Below are 25,150 nucleotides of genomic sequence, written 5' to 3'. Positions count from 1 at the left end.
GGTTCGTGCCACAGATGCTTTCTGAGACATCTAGAATTACTCCCTCAGTATGTTGGTAGCCAATGGTCAAGCAGAAGAGTGGTTGGTTGCATTTCTTCCTAAATAGCTTTGTAATTTTAAGTTGATTTCACCCTTATTGATACCTATCCAACCTGATATTCATCATTTTTAATGTACAAAGGCTACTAAAAGAACTCTTATTGAAAGACAATATATAAGCTGAAGGTGAAAGCAAGGCTAATTTCGGAGATCTATACCGCTTCTCTTTGAAGAGAGAAAACTAGAATCCAGGCCTGGGATTGAATGTCTTTATTCAAGAAATGAGAAAATGGCAGCACAAATCAGCAATAATTTTGGAAGGAATGGGGGTACAAGGTGTAGGGTCATAATGTGATTATTTCAAGGTCTCAAGGTAGCTGAGGAACTGTGCCTGAGGCCCATTGATCAGTAGTCTCCATTGCAGACGCAGGAGGTGGCAAGACTAAAACACTAAAGGCCAAACCCTATTATGCCTTTTAGAAACAGAATCATACCTTACAAATTATCATAGTACTCAGCAAGATTACATTTTAAGATTTGAAATTGGAGTAATTTCCCTCAGCTAGCGTTAGGAGCAAAGTTGTAAAGTGCAAAGGTTTGAAGGACTACCCCTTTGACAATATAGTTATTTCTGAAACGATTCAATTCTTTCCCTTATTTTTGTTTTCCATGAGGTATTATCACCTCTTGTTTTATACCTTTCATTACACCCGATTTCTCTGAGGAAAAGAAGGTATTGTAAGGAGCAAGATCCAACAGCGAGACTTAACACCTTAACAGCCTTTTAGAAATCCTACTGTCTCGTAGTAGATAATCTCAAAGCCTCCAGGGTTTTCAGCGACTGTTGAAGAAAGATTTGTGTTTACCGATCTGGAGCAGGATATTAGGTTTGAGCAATCTCTGAAGAAGATTAAAATGAAAAAAAAAAAAAATTGTCCCCCATTTTGAACTACTATACTACTCTCTGGCGCCCCCCACCAGGCTTCTTTCTGGAATTAGTGTCTGGGGGGATAACTTTGGGGCTTAAGGGCTTTTGAGAAAAACTGATAACGTAAATAAATAAATAAATAAATAATAAATACAACACAACTCTGGCAGATTCATCAGCACCACCTCAACACCATAGAGGGGAGAGAGCAAGATTCACAGGACAAAGGGTGGGAAGGGAGGGGCTTGCAAGGGAAAACAGGGCAAGGTGGTGGAGAGAGGAGTCTTGGGCTTAAAGCAAGTCCAATTCGAAGGAGTGGATGCTGGCAATGGGAGCTCTCCAGAAGTTGAAGGTGCTGTACTCCAGGAGGGCATCGCCTTCGGAGTGTTTCTCCTGTTCAACTCCAGTTGGTTGCCCGGTCATCTTGCCAGCGCTGCTGTCTTTGATCTTGTAGGTGGATGTATCTGACAGACCCAGGCCTTCCAGCTCCGACAGATCCAGCTCTGGAATGGGCATCCTCCAGAAAAGAAAGGAGCTGTACTGGCTACTCACAGGGTCCCTCATAACTTCCTAGAAAGGAACCAGCTGTTAGTCATCATTCTATAGCAACCTCTTCATGGCCCACGGCCTTTCCTTACTTAAAAACTTCACAGAGGCACCCAGGTGGCTCCTTCGGTTAAGCATCCAACTCTTGATTTGGGCTCAGGTCATGACCTCACTGTTCATGAGACGGAGCCCCCCCCTCCCCCCCCCCCCCCCGCGTTGGGCTCTGCACTGACAGCACAGAGCCTGCTTAGGCTTCTCTTTCCCCCTCTCTCTGCCCCTCTCCCACTTGTATGCACGCCCTCTCTCTCTCAAAATAAATGAAGGTTAAAAAAAAAAAACTTATAAAAAAAGAAACCTTAAAAAAAAAAATAAAAACTTCCCATTATCATTTGCCTCTGTACATGATCCAGATTTCCTAGGACAAGCTTTGGGAACCTTTCCTTTATTACTATTTTCTACCATTTCCTGCCTTCTCCCATCTTGGAAGGACTTATTCACTGACTAATGCTTCAAGTCAATCTTGGGTCTGGTTTTCAAGGCTTTCTAGAATTTGGCTCATCCTTCCTAGCCATGGTACAGTCTCTGCTAGTTATGCTCATTTCTGTCTTGCTTAACTTTGTCTACTCTCCATCTTTTGTATTTATTATTTCTTTTACGTACAAGATCATCGGTTTACTATAAAAGGATACAACTCAGGAATGGCAGATGGAGGAGATACACAAGGCCAAGTACAAGAAGAGGGCACAGAGCTCCCATGCCCTCTCCAGGTGCTCCACTCTCCCCACATCATGTGTTTCCACCAACCTGGAAAGCTCCTCTCTGCTCTCCATCTTAAAATACCACCCAAGTTTCAAGACTACCAGGAGTCCCTAGAAGAATTCAAGTCCTTAGAGAAATCATTCCCCTGAATTCTTATGTTTTTAAATACTTGGCTTTTTCCTAACTTTGGTTTAATAGGTATCTCTAAAAAGGGCTTTGAGAGAGAGAGAGAGAAAGCATGAGCCAGGAAGGGGCAAGAGAAAGAGGGAGACACAGAATCTAAAGCAGGCTCCAGGCTCTGAGCTGTCAGCACAGAGCCTGATGCAGGGCTTGAACCCATGATTGTGTCCTGAGCTGAAGTCAGACGCTCAACTGACTGAGCCACCAAAGCACCCCTAATTTTCTCTCTTTATCCATCCATAACTTACCACTCCCATCTTTTAGCCCACAGGTAAGCCCGAACAGCCTGTATTTATAGTTTTCTCTAGCCTACCTCTCCTTCAAAACAAAGCCCAGGTAGGTGCTGAAAGAATTTTCCTATGCTATAACAAGACCTTGATTCTCTGATCCTAATGCTAGAATTTACCTGAGAGCAAATGGATTGGGAATTCCAGGTAAGGAAAGTAAGAGTTTAGACCGGAAGGAGAAAGTCCTTTGACAGAATTCGATACTTTTCTATGCTCTAACAAGTACTCCTATCATCTTTTCCCACCCACACCCTGATGTTATAGGACTAGTATGCCTCCTGCACCCTGCTGGTTACTAGCCAAGAAGGGGCAAAAGCATTAGTTGAAATGTTCCCAAAGAAGCAGAATGAACATTCCACTGCCTCCAAAAATAGAACCCCCATTTTAAAGGCCTTCCTCCCAGTACACTCCATTGGCTCCTACCAGGCCTGAGGCTCCTAAACAGTGGCTTTAAATAGGTTCCCAACTGCCCCCATATAATGTGTTAGGCGAACATGAGAACCACTGCACTACAGGAACTATAACCGCATATAATGTGAACTGTCTCTACTGAGCCAGAACAAAAAAGCCTTAATCTAGAGCACAGTTATGTGTGAGTGTAGGGGCTTTAGGACTGGTGAGTGGGCAGACCAGGATGTTTTTAATGTTAAAAGCCAGTTCTCAGTTGCTCTTTTTCTTCTGAGGTTCAGGCTCCAAAATAAACCCTGGGAACTGAGCATTACTCAGCAGAGAAATTGCTTAGAAGGAAGGTTATGTGGGGACTGGAACAGGGTGGGGGAGGGTGCTGGAAAGGTGAGGTCATCATCCTATGATACTCAACTCTGATCATTTCCACAGTAATTTCCAGACACATGTGCACAGAAAGAGTTACAAAAAATGGTTGGACCTATCAGACTACCTACTCTGGCTTCAGACAGGGACCACCTTAGGATCATCAATGTTACGGACTTCTGACCAGAGACTTTTTTTTTTCCTCTTCTTCTTCCTTCCTTCCTTTTCTTTTTTAACTAAATTGCCAGTTATTTGCCTACATTGCTGGCTTTTTTTTTTTTTTTTTTAATATCTCCTCCTTTACCAGTCCTCTCCAGATCAAGCTTAGTATAATGTGGGCACATGATAGAGTCTTTAAAAAATAGAATCACAGGGGGGAAAAAATCATAGAATTTTAAAACTAGAAGACATGTTTAGGGTTCCTGGATGGCTCCATCAGTGGAGTGTTTTACTCTTGATCTTGGGGTTGTGAGTTTGAGCCTCATGTTGGGTGTAGAGATTACTTAAATAAATATATTCTGTGCTGTAACATACGGTATATTTTTTTTAAAAAAAAAGGAAAGAAAAGAAAACATGTTAGAAATTATCTGCTGACTTGTGAAGCCTTCCAGCCAGTTAGAACATAGGTCTCATTCCCCATCTGGTCTTTGTTGATGTGTTGTACATAGATAGTTGCGTACAGTTTTATATAATCCTATACCAATATTCTCAAAACTTGCAAGAATTCTTAGTTGCTGAAGAACAGATACTCAGTAGATTAGATGTTGACTGTTCCTGTGATTCTGATCTGAATGATGAAAATGCAGAAGACAGTAGAGAGCAAGCTAGAATCTGAGACAGTGAAAAAGCTCTTTGACAAACTGACTCCTTTTCTTAAAACCAGATATGTATAAAAATTGTCTAAACAATCCCTGAGCGTCTGGCAGAGCGTATCTTGCAATAAAAAAATACTAAAGGAAATTTTACAAAATATTAACTTACAAGGCCTAAAATCTCTAGCTATGCCATGAACTCGGAGACATGTACAGAGAGTACCAAATGCATAGAAAGACACTCATACAAGCATGTATGACATTTAAATTCAAGTCAAGAACACTGACCACACAGAAAATTGCAACTAAAATACCATTCACACTACTCTCATCAGTAAGGAAATTCTGGTGTTTAATATAGTATGGATTTAATTCCCAAGTCTCCAAATTTTGCAGGAGGTCCCTGTTCAGCAAGCTTTCTCTTCCCCTCCCCAACTGTTCTCCATCCATACCTCATCTCTCTTTTCATTTCTTAAAGGGCTTGGACAGTGCCTTGTACCACAATATATGCTCAATAAATCCTTCCAAATGTCCTTCATTTTAAATGATCCAGATACTTTGGGCAAAGGTAATTTCTAAATATCACCCTTTGTATTCTTAGGGATACATGATTAGCAAATATGTAGTATAAAAAGACACACTCTCTCTGAGCCCCACAGACACACCCAAATACCCTTTGTCTAGACCCTCTGTGGGAACCTAAGGCCTACCTGCCTGACAGGGCCTTGCTGTGTCATGCTGCCACCATTGGGGGGAATGACAGGGATGGTGGTTGGAGGGGATGGAAGCTCTCTGGCATTTCAGTATAAGTGCCTCCCTCATTCTGGTCTTGGATTTCCCTGTTAGCCATGACCTTCCCCCATCTATTCTCACTGAGCTGCAAATAAGCATTCCTTCCCAGAATCTGCTATGTAGCTTTTGTGGGCTGTACTGATTTCAATATCGGATCAGGCAGTTCTCCAACACAGAGGCCCCCACCTTCCTACCTCAAGCTGCCTCTTTCTTTGGAGCAAAGGTTTGATGGGGAGTGGGAGGCTGTTAAATGAGAGGTCAGGATTACTTTCAATATTATGTCATCCCTTCCCCCAAATTCCCTCCTATGGAGACAAATAAGTTTGGGGTGAAGGCAGACACATCAATGGAACACCACAGAAAAAGTGTGTGTGTATATATATATATATATATATATATATATATATAGGGAAGTACAGGCTAGAGCAATACAGTAAGACTACAGATTCATCAAAAAACAGGTAAAACAAATTATAGCTTGAAAAGGAAGATGGAGATAACAAATGAAGATAATAAAACACCTAAGACAAATTATAGGCAAATAGATACTTGAAATGAGATAAACGCTGAGAAATAATAATTCCATGTAAATTGTTAGAAATTAATGTCTGTGTATTAGAAGGCAATAATGGAAATCTTAGCAAAGGGATCTAAAAAGGTGACCAAAACCTACCCATTGTTCGCAGCGCCCCTTCTCTTGAACTGTCCCCACCTCATCCTTATGAAGGGTCTTCAACCTAACCAGAAGCAGCTGCTCTTTTATCTTTGCAGCCCCTTGCCCCCCCTTCCCGCAATTTAGTTTACCTGTTATCAATGAATTACTAGTGTGTTCCCAAGATGGAAGGAGTACCTCGAGGCTCCGGCGTCTGCTCAGGGCTGGAGAAAAAGCAAGCTGTTGGGGCTTTGACGGCTTTGTCTTCTCACTCCCTCTCTCGCTCCAGTGGCTGAGTCTATCTGCTCAGTCTCCCCCTGCAATGCAGCCCCTCCTAAGAAGGGCGGAAGGACTCCCCGCCCCCTCCTTGCCTGACTCGGCTAATTCAAATGATAGGTTCCAGAACACTTCAGGGAGGGAGACAGGATTAAAGCATCTCCGTAGGCTTTATTGGTCCGCACAATTATTCCGGAGCTCTTCCCGCACCCCCCTGGTGCCTGGGGTGCAATGAATGAGTAGTTAATTGTCCCCTAATTTTAGGCTTATGGATTTAAAAAGCTTAACTCTGGATAACAATAGAGGGGTGTCCCTTTATGCCTCAATTTAAGGATTTCAAGTTACGAAATGTTTTATTTTTGAGAATCTGAAAAAAAATCCTCGCCCCTCCCCCCTCCAATCCCTACTCCTGCGACTCGCCTCCGCACCCTCACAATGAGTAAATAAACCTAGCCCTATTCCACTTCGGGGAGAGCACGGGAGGATGGGGTGGGGTGCTTCCACGAATCTCTAAACTTAGCCGGGCCCGGGGGATTTGGGGGCTCCTCTTAGTTTTGCCCCGCAATGCCTGGCGCGCAAGGGGGGACGTGACGCTGCGGGCATCGCGGCTTGGGCGCCCCCCCCCCGCCCCCGGCCCGCGCAGGGGTGCCAGCCGGCCGAAGCCGCCAGGCCACCTCCCACGGCCCCGTGTGGTGCAGTGCCTCCCCAGTCCGGGGGGGAGCAGTGCGCCCAGCTCCGGGCCGGACGGGTTTCGTAATCGCGTCGCCGCCGTTTCCGCCCCGAGCCAGCCCCACCTCTGCCGGCCCGCCCTCGGCTCTCCCACCGCGCCGCGGAGCCAGCCCGGGAACCCCACACCGGCGGGCACGGCGCGGGAGCCCCCACCCGCGGCAGCCGCACGCCTCGACACCGAAGCGCGGCAGGTGAGACCGCGGCGGGGGTCCCCGGGCGGTGAGCCCCGCCTGCGCTGCCGGGTGGAGACGCACCGGATGCTGGGGGGGGGGGGGGGAGGCTGGGACTGTAGAGATGCAGGGTTGGTGGGAAGAGGAGTGCGTTCCCAGAAGAACAGTCTCCATCCCCGCCCGTGCGGTGCGCAGGCCGTGGCCGCTGAAGGGCAGAGGGCAGGGAGGGACTGGGATGGGGGGGTGGGGGGACGGAGGCCAGAGGGGATAAAGTCTCCGAGACGCACTAACCTTGGCGGTGGCGTGTGCTGGACAGTGAAGCACACAGCTGGGTCCTGGGACGGCCAAATCTGAGGCCAAAGCAGCCACGGAAGACAGTGACAGTCTGGAAAATTCACAGCGGGATCCCAGTCCTAGTTCAGCGTTGGGAGGAGCAGAGGATTTCTGGGTAGAGTTGGGGAGTGGACAGAAATGCAGTCCATGGGACTGAGTCTCCTGGGGAGGGAGCTTAGGGCCTAGCTCCGGTTCCTAGTAAGCCCCCACAAGACCTTCCTTGGGGAAAGGCACAGTCGGTACTGGGGCAGATGCCTGTCACTTGATCGAAGAGTGCTGTTCCCCTACTTCCCCGGAGCCCCTCAGCAGCCCTGCGTGTCGGGAGGTCTCCACAAGGAACCAGCTGCAGCACCGGGCTGAGAGCCAGAATTGCCCACTCCATTCTCTCAGTTCTCTTTCTCTTTCTCCAGCTGCTTCTTGTGAAGGCTTGTTGGGCAGCGGGTTGGAGGCCTTGGGGCTGAAGGCAGCGGGACCGGGAAAACCGGTTTGGGGCTAGAACAGGACCGGGGAACTACCTCTGTACATCCTTTCCCACTGGAACCTTTCTCCCATCCCTCCTCCTGCTTACTCCCCCAGTGGTTGGGAAGCTCCTAAGTCCTAGTGTGACCTTGGTGTCTCCCAGCTCCATCGTTCAGCCTTCCTATTTGGGACTCAGGCCCAGTTCTCAATGCTACTAGGCTGTCAGGATATGGCCTTACACAGTCTAATGCTGAGTCCTCCTGCTCTCTTCCCAGCCCCTTCCCCTCCACTGGGGGGCTAAAATAGTGGGCAGTGAATGCAGGTGTCTCTTCCTCCTGGGCTTACCAGCTCCGGACTTCATTTTTCCTCAACCCACTCATCTCTAGATACTTTAAAGGAGAGTGGCAGCCCGTTGCTCTTACTTCCTTTTCTGGCCTGTACCCCCTGCCACCACCACATTCACCCTGCCCACCCTTCTCCACACTCCAACTCCCCTGCCAAGTTTCAGAGACCCTTATGTTCTGTGTCCTGGGGAATGGAATTTCCTGGTCACTTCTCATCATCATTGGCCCTTTCGTGCCAAGTCCCACACACACATGCTTTCCCTCCACCCAGCTCTTGCCAGATCCCTGGAAAAGGAACAGACACGTCCTTGTTCTCTCCACTGCCCCTTTCCCTCCCTCTCCTCTCCCCTCTTCTCTCCTCTTCCCTCCCACCCTCCACTTCTGTCCACTCAGCTGGGTGTTGGGGGAGAGTCCACTCTCTGTAAAGCCTGGCTGGTGGTATTGGGGGTTTCCTCTGATTCTCCATTGTTTTCTTCATTCCCCTGCCTGCAGCCCTTAACACCCGCCACCACCACCATTGCGACAAACCCTGTGACTGACTGACTTCCCCACTGACCACAGCTCCCCTCTCTGGACAGCTGTGTTCTGACTTCCGCCCCTGTCTCATTACTCCTCCCCTCCAGTGGTGGGAAGGGAAGTAAAGCTCAGGCTCCTAGGTCTTTCTCTCCCCTACAAGCCGTATCTTAGTGTTTGTGTGATCTCATCCCAAAGCTATATTAGAAAATCCTCTCAGTTCTTAGAGCGGTCTTGGGTCCAGAGCATCGGGGTTCCAGGTGTGGAGGGGAGGGAGATTCCTATTCGTGCTAGAGTGTAATACTCATGAAGCAGCCCCATTTGGAGTCTTTGAGGCTCCCTGTATCATAGGACTGGGGAAGTGCAGTGAGCCCAGGGGAAACCCAGGTGTGCCCTAGCCTGGCTGGCCGGGAGGAAAAGGGAAGGAAGTTCTTCCCTGGACACTAATGCTCTTGGAAAGTTCCTCATGTCTGGTTGGCTGGTGAAGCTTGGGAATGGAAGTGGAGAGGAGGGAGGAGAGAACAGGTCACAGCATGAGAGTAGGAGGCAGGCGGGGAGGCCGGAGGCCCCATGGGGGATGAGGCAGAGCAGAGCGGCACTGCACGATGGGACATGTGAAGAGGGTGGGGAGCTGGAGAAAGACGCCTTGTGGGACAGAAGATACCTGGTACCTGTGTCCCTACAGCCTGTGCACAGATCATCTGTCCAAGGCACACACTCAGGAATCCTGGCCGTGCCACATATGTGCACACAGAGGTGCACACGCAGGAGTGTGGTGTATACAGCCTTCGGGAAAGATCTCAAGGTCAAGTAATAAAGGAGCTGTTGAAGGGAGAGGTTGGATCTCAATTGAAGGAAATGAGGAGGAACAAGGGCAGGGATTAGAGAGGGAAGAAACTCCTCACCATAGAAAGTCTTTCTTGAGGTCCAACCTGCTGCAGTTAGTCAACTACAACCTGGGCAGTCAAGGCCTCTCTTGGTCTTAAAGAAAATCTAGATGTTTAGGGTAAGGCAAGGAAAAAGGGAGGGACAAGGGTGGAGGCCCTGTTTGTGAGAACAAAAAAACCACCATTTCCTCTTAAAGGTCACTTAACTGCCCCTCCCCTTCTGCCCTAAACCCAGGGAGATGGGAGGAGGGACTTGTGGCACCCCCAAAACTGCTCCTTTGTGCCAGTGTCCCTCGACCCCTCCCATCCTCACCCTAAATGCTTCTATTCCATGCCTCTCCCTTGGTTCCAGCAGCTCCTCAACCGCTTGGTGCCTTCTGGTTCTTTTCCTTTCTCTGGGCATCACACTGTGAGGTTCCTGTGTTTGGAGAGGTTAGTGTTGGGTGCAGGATCAGGGTCTTTAAGGGAGAACAAGAAGATCTAGGCTCATCAGGAGGCTTCTCAAGGAGGGGCTGGTGGTAGAGATGGGATATCTCACCAACTTTCTTCTCTCTTTACTTTTTGCCCATCCAGGTTCCTGGGGCTGAGAAGACATAACCTTGTGCCTGCCTGCTCACCCCAGTCTCATCCTGCTAGTCCCTCAGGGTCTGAGACACTGACCTTCACTGCCCAGCCAAGGGTACCACAGACTGTGCTGTCTCCAGACCTGTCCAGCTGAGTAAACCCGGGTTGTCATTACACCTGAGGGCACTGAGGAGTGGGCAGTCAAAGCACCAGAGCAAGAGCCCTCTGGGGCCTCAGGCAGAGGAGTGAAACTGGAACCATCAGGGAACATGAGTGAATTCTGGCACAAACTAGGTTGCTGCGTGGTAGAGAAACCCCAGCCGGTGAGTCCCCAACCCCCCACCCCCACCCCAGCACACACAGAAGTCAGTTACCGCGTCCTGTGAGGCAGACACAGCACCCAGAAAGCACCCTGCTTGCCTCCCTTTCCGTCACAGTAGTCTCTATGGCCAGGCAGGTGTGCACATGGGATACAGGGGAACTGGGAGACAGAGGAACTGAATAGCCCTAGCTGTCACTTCCTGTTTCTGTCCATTCTGGGAGTTGTAGGTGGAGCTTAATACCTGTCCGTCCCCCCCCCCCCACCCCCCCATTGTTTCCTCATCAGCCAGAGGTGACTTTGATATGTCCTTTCTTTGGCATTCACTCTGCAGGCTCCTGTCATTGTCACCCTGCCTGTGTCCTCTCTGTGTTTATATTGTTAGACCGTAGTGATTTCCCTGTTGTGATGTCACATACCCTTGCCCATCAGGCCCTTAACTCTTCCTTTAGTGGTTTTCCACACTTCGTGTGGAAGAGGGGGCTTCAGACTTAACTCCCCTGTCTTCTCTAAGCAGAAGAAGAAGAGGAGACGAATTGACCGGACCATGATTGGGGAACCAATGAATTTTGTCCACCTGACTCACATTGGCTCTGGGGAGATGGGGGCCGGAGATGGACTTACCATGGTAACAAGGCAGTGGGGAGAGGTTGATGTGGGATTGCGGCCTAGAACCATTCCCCTTTTTTGAAGTTTAAGCAGGGGACATATGAATATCGATGGGGAAGTAAGAGGCTAGGATTCTAGTCCTGGTCACTAGCCACATAAACCTGAGACCTGGCATTTCAGGTTTCTGGCCTAAGCTCCCTCATTTTTATAATTAGTAAATTATTCTTTACTGGGACAGGGGATATATGTGACCCCAGAGTTACTTGGAGGGCTTTTCCCCCAAACCAGACCCTTCTATTAGTTAAGAGTTAATAGTCATATTGTGGCCGGGTGCATTAGGACAGGAAAAAGACTGACTGAGCACCCCTGTCCTAAATAATGTCTAATACACTTTTCTGCTCTCAGAACAAGGGAAATAGGCCTGGAGATAGTGAAGGAGTCTTTTCACCAATTGTGAAACTCCGATAAATATGAGAGAGTCCTTTGTGAGAGTCTTATTAGTAGAAGACCCATTTTATCTTATCCTCATGAAAGTCAGTATGAAGGGAGACACTGAAACTTCCCTTGGAAGAATGGTGGTTGGTTTTAACCTTTTCAGATTGATTTTTTTTTTTTTTTTTTTTTTTTGCCAAAGCAATGGGGTCCGCCTCTTCCATGGAGAGCACAGGGGAGATCGCTTCCTGTGTGATATCAAGACACGATGAGGGTCTCACGTGTGCTTTTTCACAGACAGGTGCTGTCCAGGAGCAGATGAGATCCAAGGGAAACCGAGACAGGCCATGGAGCAATTCTAGGGGCTTGTAGCTCCGACAGGAATGGTAAGTAACTAAGGACACCCGTCCAACATCTCCAGCCTGATAGCACATCCTGACGCCCCACCTCAGAACCCTGATCTCCTGCAAGAATGGGAGGTGAGAGAAGCAAGTATTAGGATGGGGGAGTCAAGAATGGAGGACCCAGAAGGGCAGAAAGACAGCGAGGCACAGACAGATAGAAATCGAGAAAAGAGCATGCTGCGGAAATAGCCGAGAGTCTACACTAGGTGGTGCCTTACCCCTAAGGCCTCAGTTTTCCTTGAGACTAATCCTCCTTCTTCAATTTCTTTTTAAATCAGGTTCTGCTGTCGAAGCCTCCACTCCATGTCCAGCCCAGAAGAGATGTTGCTCCCTCCTAGAACCAGTGACCCCCGGGTCCCTCTTTTCCCTATCTGCCTATTAGTGCCTCAGAAGGCTTGGGGGCTGGACTCCCTCTATTCCCTCTGGCTATAGCCCCTCCTGGAGATGGGGTCAAGGCAGCAGGACTGACCAAGTGACTACTGGTTGGCCAGAGGAGCTCAGCTGAAGCCCCGGACACTCTCAGATCTGAGATAGGAGTTTTCTGGGAACCCAGGATAAGTTCCCTTCTCCTGAATGACGGTCTAGGTGCCATCTGTTTTAAACTCTTAACCTGGAACTCCTTAAATGGGGTAGGTGAGTGAGATTCCCAAAGCTGAAGCCGGCTTTTTGCTGAGAAGCTCCTTACCTGCCCTTCTTCTTCCTCCTGGAATGAACTGAAGCAGACGTCAAGCAGGGAGAGGAGGGGAGGGTGACCACTGCCGAGTCTACTCTTTCTCTTTAGATCTCAGACTTTAAGCTCACAGCCCCTCAGTATCTCTCTGCAACTACCAGGGTCTTTCTCTAATTAGGCCTCTAACCCTGTTTCTGTAGCATTGTGAGTCCCCCAACATCTTTAATTAAAATTTTAAGATGAGTTCTCTTAATGACCTCCCTCCTTCTACTACCTCTACCCTTGACCCCATCCCCACTAGGAACGTTTTTGTTTCCCATTGATTAAGACCTAGGTTAGAGGTGGATCTTAACCTGATGGTATTCCATTTAACTCTTGGGGACCTTGCCTGCCCTCTGCCAATCTCCCTGCTGGCCCAGGTGAGGAGAAAGAGGGATCTGGAGAGAAACCCAGAATGTTGCAAAACTAGGAGGTAGGTCTCTGAGTGGACCTCCAAACCACTGAAGATGGGAGGAGTGGTTGGTTGAAAACAATCGTCTGTAAGTTTAGGGATCTTCCAGTCCTTACCACATGGGAGTGGGGACACCTCTAGTGCATGGATTCTCAACCCAGACACTTTTGACATTGGGTTGGGTAATTCTTTGTAATGGGGGACTATCCTGTGCATCCTAGGATATTTAGTAGCACATCTGGCCCATCCTAGTTATGACAACCAAAAATGTCCAGGTATTGCCAAATGTCTCCCCCCAGGGGCAAAAATCACCCCTAGTTGAGGGCCACTGCTCAAGAGTCCAGGTATCTCTCTGTAAAGTGTTTTCCTCACCCTACACCCATTTCATTATTCATCTGAAGCCTGAGCCATAGATGAACTAGGCCCTCTGGAAAGCAGGCTCAACGGGGCCACACATCATCTCTAAAACAGGCTCTTTATTCAGGGTATTGCTCTGCTCACATGGGTTCATGTCTCTGGTGGATGCGATGCCTACTACCCTTCTCTGTTCTTGTTTGTGGAGAAGGGGTTCCTGTAGTATGGAGGCAGGAACAGGGTTTGGTGAGATTGGGGGAGGGAGGGAGAAGAGGCAATAGAGAGAGCCACAGACACCCCGGTGTGTCCTCTGCAAACTTTAAGCTCTCTTTCTGTGCCCTGGTCCTAGAACCAGATACGAATAAGACTCAGGGAGTTTCGTCTGAAGACCAGGTCCCACTCCCCACCTGGCTGAAGAGTCTGCCTTAGGTGGGAAAATAATGCAGGAACAGGGTCTTTAGGCAGTTTGTTTTCTCAGGTGTTTCTTCTGTCCCCTTCCTTGCAGGGTGGTTAGGAAGGCAGGACAAAACCGGTGAGCTCCCGCCTGCTCAGAGACTGAGAGGGTGGGGGTCTCTCATTAGCTCCGTAACAAGCAGCATCCTGTTTGATGGTGATGGGGTCAGGAATGTGGGAACTAGGATCCACTCTGCTGAGACCACCATCCATCCAGTGTGCCCCTCCTCTAGTGACAGGTTCTAATTGTGTTTCCATTTCAGTGTATTTCCTGCCCTTTTCAGGATCTAAGATTGGTCATACATTCCCAATTTATTGTTCAAATCTAGCTAGTTGCTCTGAAAGTAGCTCATCTTGTCCTAAAGTAGCTTAATGGCCTGAGGGTTATACTCAATCTGAAGGGTTAACAGGATAGGGTAGAAAGATGGGGGGGCTCGTGGACTCAGGACACCCTGATCTTTAGCCTTATTCTGATGTCTTTTCTTTGGACACAGTCTTCTTTGGTGTTCTTTTGCCTTTAGCTACCTTTTCTAATGTGTATGCTACCATCACTTTAACAATATTTAAGAGTGATGGCAATGGGTTCAAGAGTCATAATTTATATTAAAAATGTGTTGGACTTTTAACTACATTTTTCAAATAAAAAACGTGTAAGCAAAATAGTCGCAGAGTGATCACTACAGGTGTGTGTTGGGTCAAAGGATAGATATGGTTGATGTCACTCCTAGGAAGTAGCCGACATGGAATTCTGTGCCAACATCACCCTTTCCAAGGAGAGAAGGCCAAGTACTGTGAAGATTAAGAAGACTACCATCCTTTTCCAAGAGCTCACCTCCTTGTTCTTCCTGTTCCCTCTTCTTGGCTTTCATCTGAGATTTTTCATCTTTAAAAAATCACTAAAAACTTGGGAAAGGAGAAAGAGGAGCAACATCAACATTTTATCCTGGGGTACAGGGTGGGGGTGAAATATGCTGGAGGACAAGGGAAGGGATCAGGCCCAATGGTGTTAGCTACACGGTTCAGTTTTAAGGTTGAAGAGATTTCTGGCCTCCACCCTCAGATACGTCTGTAAAGAGACACAAGACCAATATTTTTTCTAATTTTTTCTGTACTAAAAATATCCAGTAGGTTCTGGGATTGAAAGGGTGGGGAGGTTGAGATGCTGACACCTTCTCTTGAGGACGAAGTGGCCATTACCTGCGGTTTCTCTCTAGCTGGGTAAGAAAACAGAAGAGAAGAGGGGAAATGTTATAACCACATCTATGTTTTCCCTTCCTTGCTTCATCTCCCTCTCCCCATAAGCCCTCATTTCCTCAACGCTACTGCCCCCTACTTAGGCTTCTTTATATTGAATCATTGGTATTGGATATCCGGGGAGAAGGACAAAAACAAACTTGCAAAATGACCCTATATACTATTTTAGTGTCCTTCCTCTCTCCCACAAAGGTCCCGAAATCCTAACAATTGAGAATATTTTATCAAGTCAATCAGAACCTTTGGTAGTTCATTTGGTAATGCAGAGGACTATCCTTCCCGAAGAATTCTTAAGTTACTGGAAATCATCCCAGGAGTTCTTTGGGATAGTGGTGGTGGAGGGCTTCGGCACTGGTGTCAATGCCCCCCATCTCCTCCTCTGTAACGGAATAACACCTCACAGCATTGTTGTGAGGGTCGATCCAGGTAAAGTGCACATTGTAAGACCTTAAATATTAGCTGTTGTTACTATTAGACTGCATTCATGAGCTGAGAATGATTTATATCTTCCACATCTATTGTCTGCATCAAGAATTGTTGATATACCTACAATCTTCACAATTTGGTCAATAATTCTCTAACGACCCATACATGTTACCCATTAACCAACCAGCAGTTGCCCAAGAAATGAGTGGAATCAATGGCTAACAATAATGTGAATAACTAGTATATTATGAATGAATGACCAGATGACAGTTCATGGAAGCACACTGGCTGGTTGACCCAACAGGATTTTGGATGTCAGGACTTTTCATCAACAAAGGTCCTTGGCTATCACCAAACACTTACTGGTTGCATCTCTGTGAACACTGAAGAGAGACTGTTCCAAATATCCTCCAGCCCGATCCGGACTCGTCTCCAAAAAGCAAGGGCTGGACTGGGGCTGGGGCTGGGGCTGGGGCCAAAGAAGAGGAAGGGGGTGGGTCTGAGTCTAGAGCTGAGGGGCGGTATGGGAGTGGTAGTGGTGGTGGTAGTGGTGGTGGTCTGAGTGGTGGTCTGAGTGGTGCAGCTAGTGTCAGGGCAGAGACCAGCGTCCAGAGGGCACTCCTCCCTAAGCCGGTTGCAGGGACACTGCTGGTAGGTACAAGGCCGGTGCTCTGTGTGGAGTTGGCTCAGTGCTCCAACTCGAAGGCGCCCGGAAAGGCCTTGCAGCCTGCCTGCCCTGGACCGGCTCATGGTGCCTGACCTGCAGTGGCAGTGCCATGGGCCCCAGGGCATGAGAACCAGCCGCAGGTCCTCTGCTGGCGGCATGGCTGTTGGTGAGGGGTGTGGCCACGGTCTCGGGGTGGACCCTGCTGTTGACCACTGGCTCATGGTACTCTCGGGATGAACCAAGTCCTCAGTGGACATCCACGTGTTGGCCCGCTGGTCTGAAGAAGACATCCTGATCTCGGGCTCCTGGGTATTTGCTTTAAACCTCGGGTTGGGCATCCTCGCCGTATTGGAAGTCGCTCGGAGAGACTCTCCGCTCACATTACTCTTTCTGGCGTTGATCACAACCCCCTCTTCCAAAGACTCATCTTCCTCCGGCGATGACACAATTGACTTTCTGACGCCTGTGGCCACCGTGGAGGCCAAAAGCTCGGCCGCGGCCGGGCCTGCCAGGCGGTCGGCACGGGCCACGAGGTCATCCTCGTCCTCCATTGTTACCCTCATCTTCTTGGGAGCGCCGGTCCGGGGGGTGGTCCGGTAGTTGCGGGACATCGGGACCCCGGAGCGGAAACTTACCCGCTGCGACTCGGTGGAAGTCAGGCCTTGGGCCCCCGCCACCCGGGGCCCCAGACTCAGCAGCAGGGCCCAGAGCAGCGCGCCGGCGGCGGGGACCATGGGGCCGGGCAGTGGGCGGCTGAGGAGGAGGCCAGCGAAGGAGGCCGGGTCTCCCACCTCTTCCCTCCCTTCCACTCTCTACCCAGGGGGTCGTTGGAACCGAGGCCCGTGGGGTTCCTACCGCGCGCCACGCCCCTCCCCCAGGCCCTCTTGTAGCCCGAGGGGCTGAGCTAAAATCCCAGGAACTCCAGCAGCCAGAACTCCTGCGGAACCACCAGACGCAATTGTGACGTAAGGGCCTGGTCAGGCAGTGCACTTCCTCTGAGCCGAGCTTACATCGTGCATCGCAGTTTATTAACCGCTACGGATCTGAGTTTACGAGACAAGACGAAACTACAGGCTTTGAAAGCGCTCCTTCCCAGGCTCACAGGCAGCAGACGTGACGAAGAAGGAAACAGTGGTTCTTCAATACGTAGGGAGCTGACTCCTGGTCCCCCAACAGACGGGGTGGGGGTGGGGGGCTTGCCGCGGTCAGTTATGCCCCACCCACCCTGAGCTTCACAGGCGACCAGGGGCTCCCATTTGAAGGGGGAGGAAAAGAGGACACTCAGTGAGATGCAGTTATTTGCCCAGGGTTCTGCAGCTCAAGCAGGACTAAAACCCACAGCCTTGCCCTTTCCCATACAAGACACCCCTACATGCACCCTTACTGCTGAAATGATGTGTCGCCTCCCCCCGCCCCGCAGATCAGGTTCCGGACCTCAGAACTTTGAAGGCAGGGTTATGAGAGGAATGACACCCCAATGATATGTGAAGGTCCAGTGGCACTAGGGTTGAAGATGAGGTGGTTTAGGAAGCAGCCCAGATATTTCAGGGTTAGGGCATAGGCAGATCAGTATCTTTGCTTGGTTCTAAGGTCCTTGAGTCCTGCCTTATACTAGGTGCCTCCTGAGCCATGGAGATCCCTGTCCAGCCTAGGAGAGAGAGAAAAACAAAAAGGTGGGTACAGGAGCAAGACCTGGATTTTACCTACTGGTTTGGGGAGAGAAGCCAGAGAATTGAAGGAGAAGATCTGGTGCTGGTCAAGCTGGAGTTCCCCTAGGACCTCCCCCCAACACGTTTTCTCCTTTGCACTGCCAACATATCCCTTCTTGACCTCTAGGGGTGATCTCAGTCTCCTCTAAATTCGGTGCTGTGAATATTCCTTTATTCTTGGATGCCTCAGCACTTATATGTATCGTTTTTTATTTAGTTCCCCTGCATCTCTCCCAAGGCATTAAGAAAACGGGAATTGGCTTTATACGTCCCACCCCCAACTTTTATCCTTAAGCTCGGAACTCACTGTCTGACAGCTTCAGGGATGTGAACCTGATCCAAGGAGATGAGTTGGGCCAGCTCTCGCAGGCTGTTCAGAAAACGGATCTTTCGTGTGAACTTGGAACTGAAAAGAGAGGATAAGCCAAGTGTGTGTTGTACTGGGAAGAGGGCTCCTGGAGAGGCTTACAAAGGGACATGTGACAAGTATAGCATGGTTAAGGCTAGAAGGAGCCAGGGTGGGGCAAGGTCTTCTTAATCTTGATTTTGAAAATGGGAGCGGGTCCTGGTCCCCAAAGCTTGTACCTGATGAAGGGTCGCAGCAGTGCCAAGAATGCCTTCACATACCATGTGGTGTGGACAACGACCAGGCCACGCAGGTTTTTCCGGAGGCTGCAGAATAGGAGATTGTTCTGTTCTCCCACCTTCATTCTAGAAAATCAGGTGGAGCTATCTTCTGTGCTTTCACTTCTGCAGTTTCTAGATTTCTCTGGCAGTTGGGGCTAGTCCCTGCTCCTCGGCCACAGTCTGAGCCCCACCCATCATGTTTAGCCCTGCAAAGCTCCTGTTTTATTTCTTTTTAAATCTTTTTTTTAAATGTTTGTTTATTTTTGAGAGAGAGACAGAATGCAAGCAGGAGGAGGGACAGAGACAGAGGGAGACACAGCAGAATCCAAAGCAGGCTCCAGGCTCTGAGCTGTCAGCACAGAGCCCGACGCGGAGCTTGAACTTGTGAACTGTGAGATCATGACCTGAGCCCAAGGCCAGAGCTTAACCAACTGAGCCACGCAGGTGCCCCAAGGCTCCTTGGTTTTAGGAATCTCTTGCCAGAACTCTTCAGCCTGGAGTCCTCCTCTGCCCCACCTCCCTCCTGTGCCCTACCCTTGCCTAAGTCCTTGGCGACTCCCCTGTCCCCTCCCCTTGTGACGAGGACAACTGACAGAACTCCAGGTGGAGGAAGGCCAGTGGGGGGGAGGGGGGAAGAAACAAAAAGAAAGAGAAAAGTGAGCAAAGGGAAGTTGGGGAAAGAAAGGAGGAAAAGGGAACATCGCATGGAACAAAGCCTTACGGGTCAGGGAAGCAGGCAGAGAAGACAGGCAGAGACAGTGGCTCCTGGGAAATGAAATAAATGGTGAGATGGTGACCAAAGGGAGCACCTTCTGTGTGCCAGGCAACATGCCACGCTGATTTATTTGATTTTCACACGTGCGTGATGGCGAAGGTATTCTTGTTGCTGTTCTGCAGAGAAGGAAATGGAGTCCCAGGGAGGCTAAGTGACTTGCCGAAAGTCATACAGCAGGTAAATGGGAAAGGCAAGATCTGCGACTAGATTTCCCTGACTCCGAGAGAGGACGGAAGACAGGAGAGGCCTGGAAAGGGGTGTAGAGGGACAAGGTGAAGAGGAAGGGGCTACGTGGAAGAAGAAAGAATGGAAAGAGGGAAAGAGAAGGCACAGAGAGAGTGGCAGCCCCGCTGCCCCGTGGCTCACCGCCGGTCCAGAGCATGGTAACACTGGCGCATCCAGCCCAGAGGTGGGACCTGGGCTCTAGTCGTGCCTCCGCTCAAGTGGACAAGCAGGTAATTTTCAGCTACCAGCAGCTCCAGAGTTCCCACCATATACCTGGGGGGCACACAACTGTCAAGGAAGGGACATGCTTCAGGATGTGGGGTGTCGGGGGGACATGACTGTAGACTTTCCAGTCAGCTGCTGATCACAGGGCATTCTTGTTGTTGCTTTTCCCTCCCAACATCCACCCTGGGGCCCTTCAGGGTGTCGGACTCACCTGAACAAGTGCTCCATGACATAGGTATAGTTGGGGATGCTGCTGCTGGGTAGGTAACAGGAAGCAAAGACAATGACAGCATTGAGGCCATCACCATGGTAACCTGGAGAGGACAAAGGGACCATTTATTCAGTCAACAGCTACACATTGACAATACATCTGTTTAGGTTGAAGGACTCTGAGGGTCTCTGAAAGTTACAGGAAGAATTTTGTACCCAGTAACTGAGTTTCCAACTCAAGCCTTTTATTCAGTAAGTCACAGTTCTTACCCCTCCACTTATGGTAGTCATTACCTCCATGAGAGAGGGCTTTCTTATAGGGCTCAATGACCGTCATGTCCACTCGCTGTTCCCACTGTCCTGTTCGGAACACTCTCCAGTGACGACCATCTTCTCCAGCTACATCCCACACACAACCCCGGCCCAGCCTTTCTGCTGCTTCACTGGCCCCCAGACCCTCTGCACGGGGCAGCTCATCTAAAAGAGAGGGATGGGGAAGGGTCCATAAGGCACGGTACATACCTTCAGTGTCTTGTAACTTCCCCAGGTTCTTAGAGTTGATTACTCCAACATCTCATTCCTCAGTGTTTTCCAGGACTCCAGCCCTAGTTTGCCCAATCAATACAACCGCTTGCTGGTTTCTATTTCCTGTGACTCATGATCCTCACTTTTTTTTTTTTTAATTTTTTTTTCAACGTTTTTTATTTATTTTTGGGACAGAGAGAGACAGAGCATGAACGGGGGAGGGGCAGAGAGAGAGGGAGACACAGAATCGGAAACAGGCTCCAGGCTCTGAGCCATCAGCCCAGAGCCCGACGCGGGGCTTGAACTCACGGACCTCGAGATCGTGACCTGGCTGAAGTCGGACGCTTAACTGACTGCGCCACCCAGGCGCCCCAGATCCTCACTTTTTCACTAGACACTGGACTTGAGGTAACCCTGCACTATGGTAGGTCCATGGCCCTTGCCAGTATTAGTTTTTTTCCGGATTCTTCTTTCCATGCTTTTCCTTGGGTGAGCTCATCTCTTCCCATGTCTTCAATCACCACCAGTAAGGTGATGATTCCAAATTTGCCTCTCTAACCCACACGTCTCTCCTAACTCCAGACCCATGTCCCTAAACGCTTAGAGTGGACATCTCTAGTTTGTGTCATCTTCAAGTCACCAGACCCAGCTGTAAGTCAGACTCATTCTCTTCCTCCTCTCTCCCATATTTCCTTTTTTTTTTTTTTCTTATTTTTGGGAGAGCACAAGTAGGGGATGGGTAGAGAAAGAGGGACGGATGATCTGAAGTGGGCTCTGCTTTGACAGGCTGACAGCAGTGAAGCTGACGTGGGGCTCGAACTCATGAACTGCAAGATCATGACCTGAGCCAAAGTCAGACAGTCAATCAACAGAGCCACCCAGGTGCCCCAGCCATATTTCCTTTCTTGATGACTCCATCCATCTAGCTGCCTGAGAGAGAAAACTGGTGTTATCCAAGATTTTCTTCTCTGTCAGTGCTCAAGCCAGCTGGACCCCGTATCTTCTTCCATCTATCTCCATTATATTCTCTTATTATTCTTTCCACTATTGCTGTCCTGATTCAGGTTCTTAGCATTACTCACCTGGCTTTAGTGCTAACCTCTTAACTGGTCTCCTTGCCTCTAGTTTGTTTACTTCATTCCACCTTCTACCCCCTTGCTACAGCAAGCTTTGTTTTCTACCCTACCTTTCTTATTCAAATGGCAATATACCATATCCAGCAATTCTGCATGATCCTTCCATAGCAATGGAAACAGCCGCTTCATCTTAAGAAATTGTTGCCTAGTATTTAGTACTCCATTGCATGGACACACCATATTAGATTTAATACTCGACTGATGGACCTTTATTTAGGTTGTTTCCAACCTCTTTAGAGCCGTCAAATCTGATCATGTTACTCCCTTGATTAAAACCATTCAGTGCCTTTTCATTGCCTACAGGATAAAATCTAAACTCCTCAGTATGGTAGCAAGGACCTCCATGATTTGACTCTTGCCAACTTAACATAGCACCCTGATTCAGAAGCTCAAGTGACAATTTGGACATGTGGTTGGCATCTGAAGTCCAGGGCAATCCTGTAGGGGAGCCCTTAACCTGTGGGGTCTGTGCTGACTCCAGTCAAGCAGCATGGCTGAACTGTAAGACACCCTTTTGATGTCTGGAGAAGTGGAGAATTGGTTGGGGTGGGGAAAACCCACACATCTGGTGTCGGAAGTGTTGTGAGTAGAGAAGAAACAAAGTTTTCCTTAATATCAAAATAGTCATGCTTAATACTTTGAATTCTCCAACATGCCACGTTCTTACCCAACTTGTTTCTTCCACCTAGAATGCCTCCCAGCTACCTGATAAAGGCCAGCTCAGAATCACCTCCTCTGTGAAGTCTTTCCTAATGTTTCTCAGGCAGAATTGACCTTGTTCTCATCCCTGCTGACCATAACCTATACATATGTAGACCATAATCCTTAACTATATTTATTTGCATAAAATATGCATATTTTAATTTCCTATTAAACAGAGAATTCCCTGAGGATAGGACTATCTTATTCATCTTTATAACTCGGTTCTTGCTCAGTAATAGCATGTAACACTCACCGGATAAAATTTTCCTTAATAAACAAAGGACCCTCCCCACCCCTCTACTGATGACTCTCGCATGGGATCTATAGGCTCTAGCTTTCTGTTCTGAGGAAAGTAATTTTGCTGACCTTATCACTTGGTCCCCACATTATTGCTTCTAACTTTAGTCCGATTAAATCCATCCTGAGCTGCTTTAACTCTAGCTTCTACTCCTACCAGCTCCAGCCTCAGGTTTCTTTCCCACCTTCCCATTCAAATTCATGTCCACTGTCCAGCTGCTCCGAGTCTGAAGGTGTCTCCAGTTCGTCTACCTCCAGGTCAGAACTGCCATCAGGAGAGGAAGGTTCGGAATGAGTGGGAGAAGCTCCACGGCCTCCAGTCTCCTTAGTCAGATTCAGCTGCAACTCTGGGGCAGAGAGACGCTTACGCATGGGGCGTGGGCTACACAGGGCTAAAGTGCTTGGTGTACCTGGGATTGGGAGAAAGGAGAAAAGAATAAAAAAGTATGTGTGTGTTGGCAAGAAGAGATGGAATTCCTGCATATAGAAGTAGTGAGATGGGGTAAATTCTAAAGAAGAACTAACATGGGACATTGGGGAAAAGAGAAGTAGAACTGTGATGGGATGAGGGCAGCAGTCTGGGCTAGAATCAAGAACTTGAGGCCTACTTTTTTTTTTTTTTTTAATGTTTATTTTTGAGAGAGAAAGAGCGTGAGTGGAGGAGTGGCAGAGAGAGAGGAAGACACAGAATCCGAAGCAGGCTCTAGGCTCCCAGCTGTCAGCACAAATCCCGACACGGGGCCTGAACTCATGAGCCGTGAGATCATGACCTGAGCCGAAGTTGGACACTCAACCGACTGAGCCACCCAGGGGCCCCGAGACCTATGTTCTAATTTACCAACCTGCCTGTGAGTCTCTCTTGGGATCCTCAGGATCTTCAGAACGGTCAACTTCTTCAGGAAGAAGTCTAGAGGGGAAAGATTCCAAGGGGGAGCAGAAATGAGGGTAACCGCATCGAGCCAGGTATCAGTTTATCAGTCCTCTTGCCCTGCCACGATTTTCTCACCTCTGCCTCCCTCCCCCGCTCCTTCCTTCAAGTCCTAAGGAACATCCCTCAAAGTCCTCACCTGGGGAATCCCTCATCCTGCCACTCTTCCTTCAGCTCCAGCTCCCCGAGTCCCAGGGGTGCTGCTGGCCCTGCTTCAGCATTCTCCCCAGCCCTAAGAGTCCCAGGGGAGAAGAGGTGATCGTGAGACAAACTCGGCAGTGTCTTCAGGGAACTGGATTGTAGGTAGGAGACACTGGGAATGTATAGTAATTAAGGTACAGAGCAGAGAGCAGGCCTTAAGAAAACCCTCAGATCTCTTGTCTTCTGGATACTTCTACTACCTCCACCCCTTCCTGGAAACAGATCACCCCCACGGTGGGGTTTTCAGAGCCCAGGGAGGGTGGAATGTAAAGCTAATCGTATAATCGTATTTAACTCTGTGGCCTTGCTCTACCTACACGAGAGTGGTAAAGATATTCCTTGTTACATACGATTGGGTGGAACTTGACAGACCCGCCCAGCTGTCACCAGGCAGGGCTGGGGATGATGGCACCTCGTCAGGCCTGATGCTGGGGAGTGGTCAGGGCAAAACCTGGCAGAGGTGGAGGGGTGGGGGAAGAAGGTAAGGAGGAAGATTTGCTGGGAAGGAGTACCTGGACCTCAGCTTCTTTCTGGGTCAGCTTCTTTCTGGCTCAGGAAATGAGGGCCATTCTGGGGAGTGGATATTAGAAAACACAACAGGCAGGCTTTTCTTTCTTTCTTTCTTTTTCTTTTAAGCTTATTTTGAGAGAGAGAGAGAGAGAGCGAGCAGGAGAGGGACAGAGAAAGAATCCCAAGCAGGTCCACACCATCAGCACAGAGCCACATGTGGGGCTTGAACCCATGAACCATGAGATCATGACCTGAGCCGAAACCAAGAGTCAGGCGTTTAACTGACTGAGGCACCCAGGCCCCCCAACGGGCAGTTTTATCAGATACAACACAATAGGGGATTATCCTGAACCCCCAGTTCCCCATTTTCTACCTGAAGCCACCCTACTCCTCTGCAAATTCCTTTTCTTGCAGTCGGGTCTCTTCCAGGAAGCCAAGATTTGCCCTGGTCAGAGCTCACAACTATTTATTGCTCGTTTCCAATCCAGTGGGCCAGATCTTACTTACCCAAGGTCTAACGTCTTTTCTCCCACCTCTTGTGTGGTCCCCATCTTGCCACGTTGGTCTGTCTCCCTTAAATGCTTGCAGCTGTCTTGAGAGTGGGTTGTCCTGGCTCCCCAGAACTTTCGTGGCCTTCTCTGTCTCACTGCTAGATGCTCCTGCCTCCAAGGAAGGCAACCTCGCTTTCAAACAGGTTTTGCCACCTCCCTTTCCCTTCCCAAGGAACAGGTTTGCCCAAGAGAAAAACCCTGCCTATGTGGGGGCGGGCTTTGGAGGAGAGAACATTTTCTAAAATGGCTAGTCTCAGGGGAGTCAAGGAAGGCAATTTGTTTTCCCTTCCCGACTCCTTATAATCTTCTGGAAGCTACTCTTTATTTTTTTTAAAACTTCTTTATTTTGAGAGAGACAGAGAGCAAGCAGGGGAGGGGCAGAGAGAGAGGGAGAGAGAGAAGCCCAAGCAGGCTCTTGCAGAGTGAGTGCAGAGCCCGACATGGGGCTC

The 25,150-nt window shown here is 49.0% G+C and overlaps 4 protein-coding genes across 15 annotated transcripts; 1 reads left to right on the top strand and 3 right to left on the bottom strand.

The window, feature by feature from the left end:
- Positions 1-294: 294 nt before the first annotated feature.
- MLLT11 (MLLT11 transcription factor 7 cofactor) lies at positions 295-7,348 on the bottom strand. Of its 5 annotated transcripts, none has more exons than XM_043576251.1 (3): positions 7,233-7,348; positions 5,919-5,990; positions 295-1,533 (listed from the first exon to the last, which is right to left on the bottom strand). In XM_043576251.1, exon 3 carries the CDS (start codon positions 1,529-1,531, stop codon positions 1,259-1,261), a length of 273 nt encoding a protein of 90 aa, XP_043432186.1. In that variant the 5' UTR covers positions 1,532-1,533; positions 5,919-5,990; positions 7,233-7,348; the 3' UTR covers positions 295-1,258. The 5 variants fall into 5 exon arrangements, with proteins under 5 accessions (XP_043432186.1, XP_043432184.1, XP_043432182.1 ...); XM_043576249.1 differs by having other exon boundaries at positions 295-1,537; positions 7,233-7,339; XM_043576247.1 differs by having other exon boundaries at positions 295-1,537; positions 5,919-6,083; positions 7,233-7,249.
- Positions 6,832-14,393, top strand: CDC42SE1 (CDC42 small effector 1). Its single transcript, XM_043576252.1, has 5 exons — positions 6,832-6,962; positions 10,051-10,364; positions 10,878-10,988; positions 11,699-11,787; positions 12,084-14,393. Exons 2-4 carry the CDS (start codon positions 10,311-10,313, stop codon positions 11,771-11,773), a joined length of 240 nt encoding a protein of 79 aa, XP_043432187.1. The 5' UTR covers positions 6,832-6,962; positions 10,051-10,310; the 3' UTR covers positions 11,774-11,787; positions 12,084-14,393.
- Positions 14,394-14,821: 428 nt separating this feature from the next.
- On the bottom strand, positions 14,822-16,979 carry CC1H1orf56 (chromosome C1 C1orf56 homolog). Its single transcript, XM_043576239.1, has 2 exons — positions 15,777-16,979; positions 14,822-14,947 (listed from the first exon to the last, which is right to left on the bottom strand). The coding sequence occupies exons 1-2, from the start codon at positions 16,812-16,814 to the stop codon at positions 14,927-14,929; spliced, it is 1,059 nt and encodes a 352-aa protein (XP_043432174.1). The 5' UTR covers positions 16,815-16,979; the 3' UTR covers positions 14,822-14,926.
- Positions 16,980-17,086: 107 nt separating this feature from the next.
- Positions 17,087-25,068, bottom strand: BNIPL (BCL2 interacting protein like). 8 transcript variants are annotated; one of them, XM_043576231.1, is made up of 10 exons: positions 24,658-25,064; positions 23,579-23,752; positions 23,354-23,418; positions 22,697-22,921; positions 20,146-20,328; positions 19,853-19,955; positions 19,558-19,704; positions 18,375-18,461; positions 18,097-18,195; positions 17,087-17,728 (listed from the first exon to the last, which is right to left on the bottom strand). In XM_043576231.1, the coding sequence occupies exons 1-10, from the start codon at positions 24,699-24,701 to the stop codon at positions 17,692-17,694; spliced, it is 1,164 nt and encodes a 387-aa protein (XP_043432166.1). In that variant the 5' UTR covers positions 24,702-25,064; the 3' UTR covers positions 17,087-17,691. The 8 variants fall into 8 exon arrangements, with proteins under 8 accessions (XP_043432166.1, XP_043432168.1, XP_043432171.1 ...); XM_043576233.1 differs by having other exon boundaries at positions 18,417-18,461; positions 24,658-25,060; XM_043576236.1 differs by having other exon boundaries at positions 19,558-19,689; positions 23,579-23,671; positions 24,658-25,057.
- Between the last annotated feature and the right edge of the window lie 82 nt (positions 25,069-25,150).

Source organism: Prionailurus bengalensis, chromosome C1 (genome assembly GCF_016509475.1).
Source record: "Prionailurus bengalensis isolate Pbe53 chromosome C1, Fcat_Pben_1.1_paternal_pri, whole genome shotgun sequence".
NCBI lineage: Eukaryota > Metazoa > Chordata > Mammalia > Carnivora > Felidae > Prionailurus > Prionailurus bengalensis.
The sequence above is the reverse complement of the archived record's forward strand: the minus strand, read 5'-3'. Positions and strand labels throughout refer to the sequence as shown.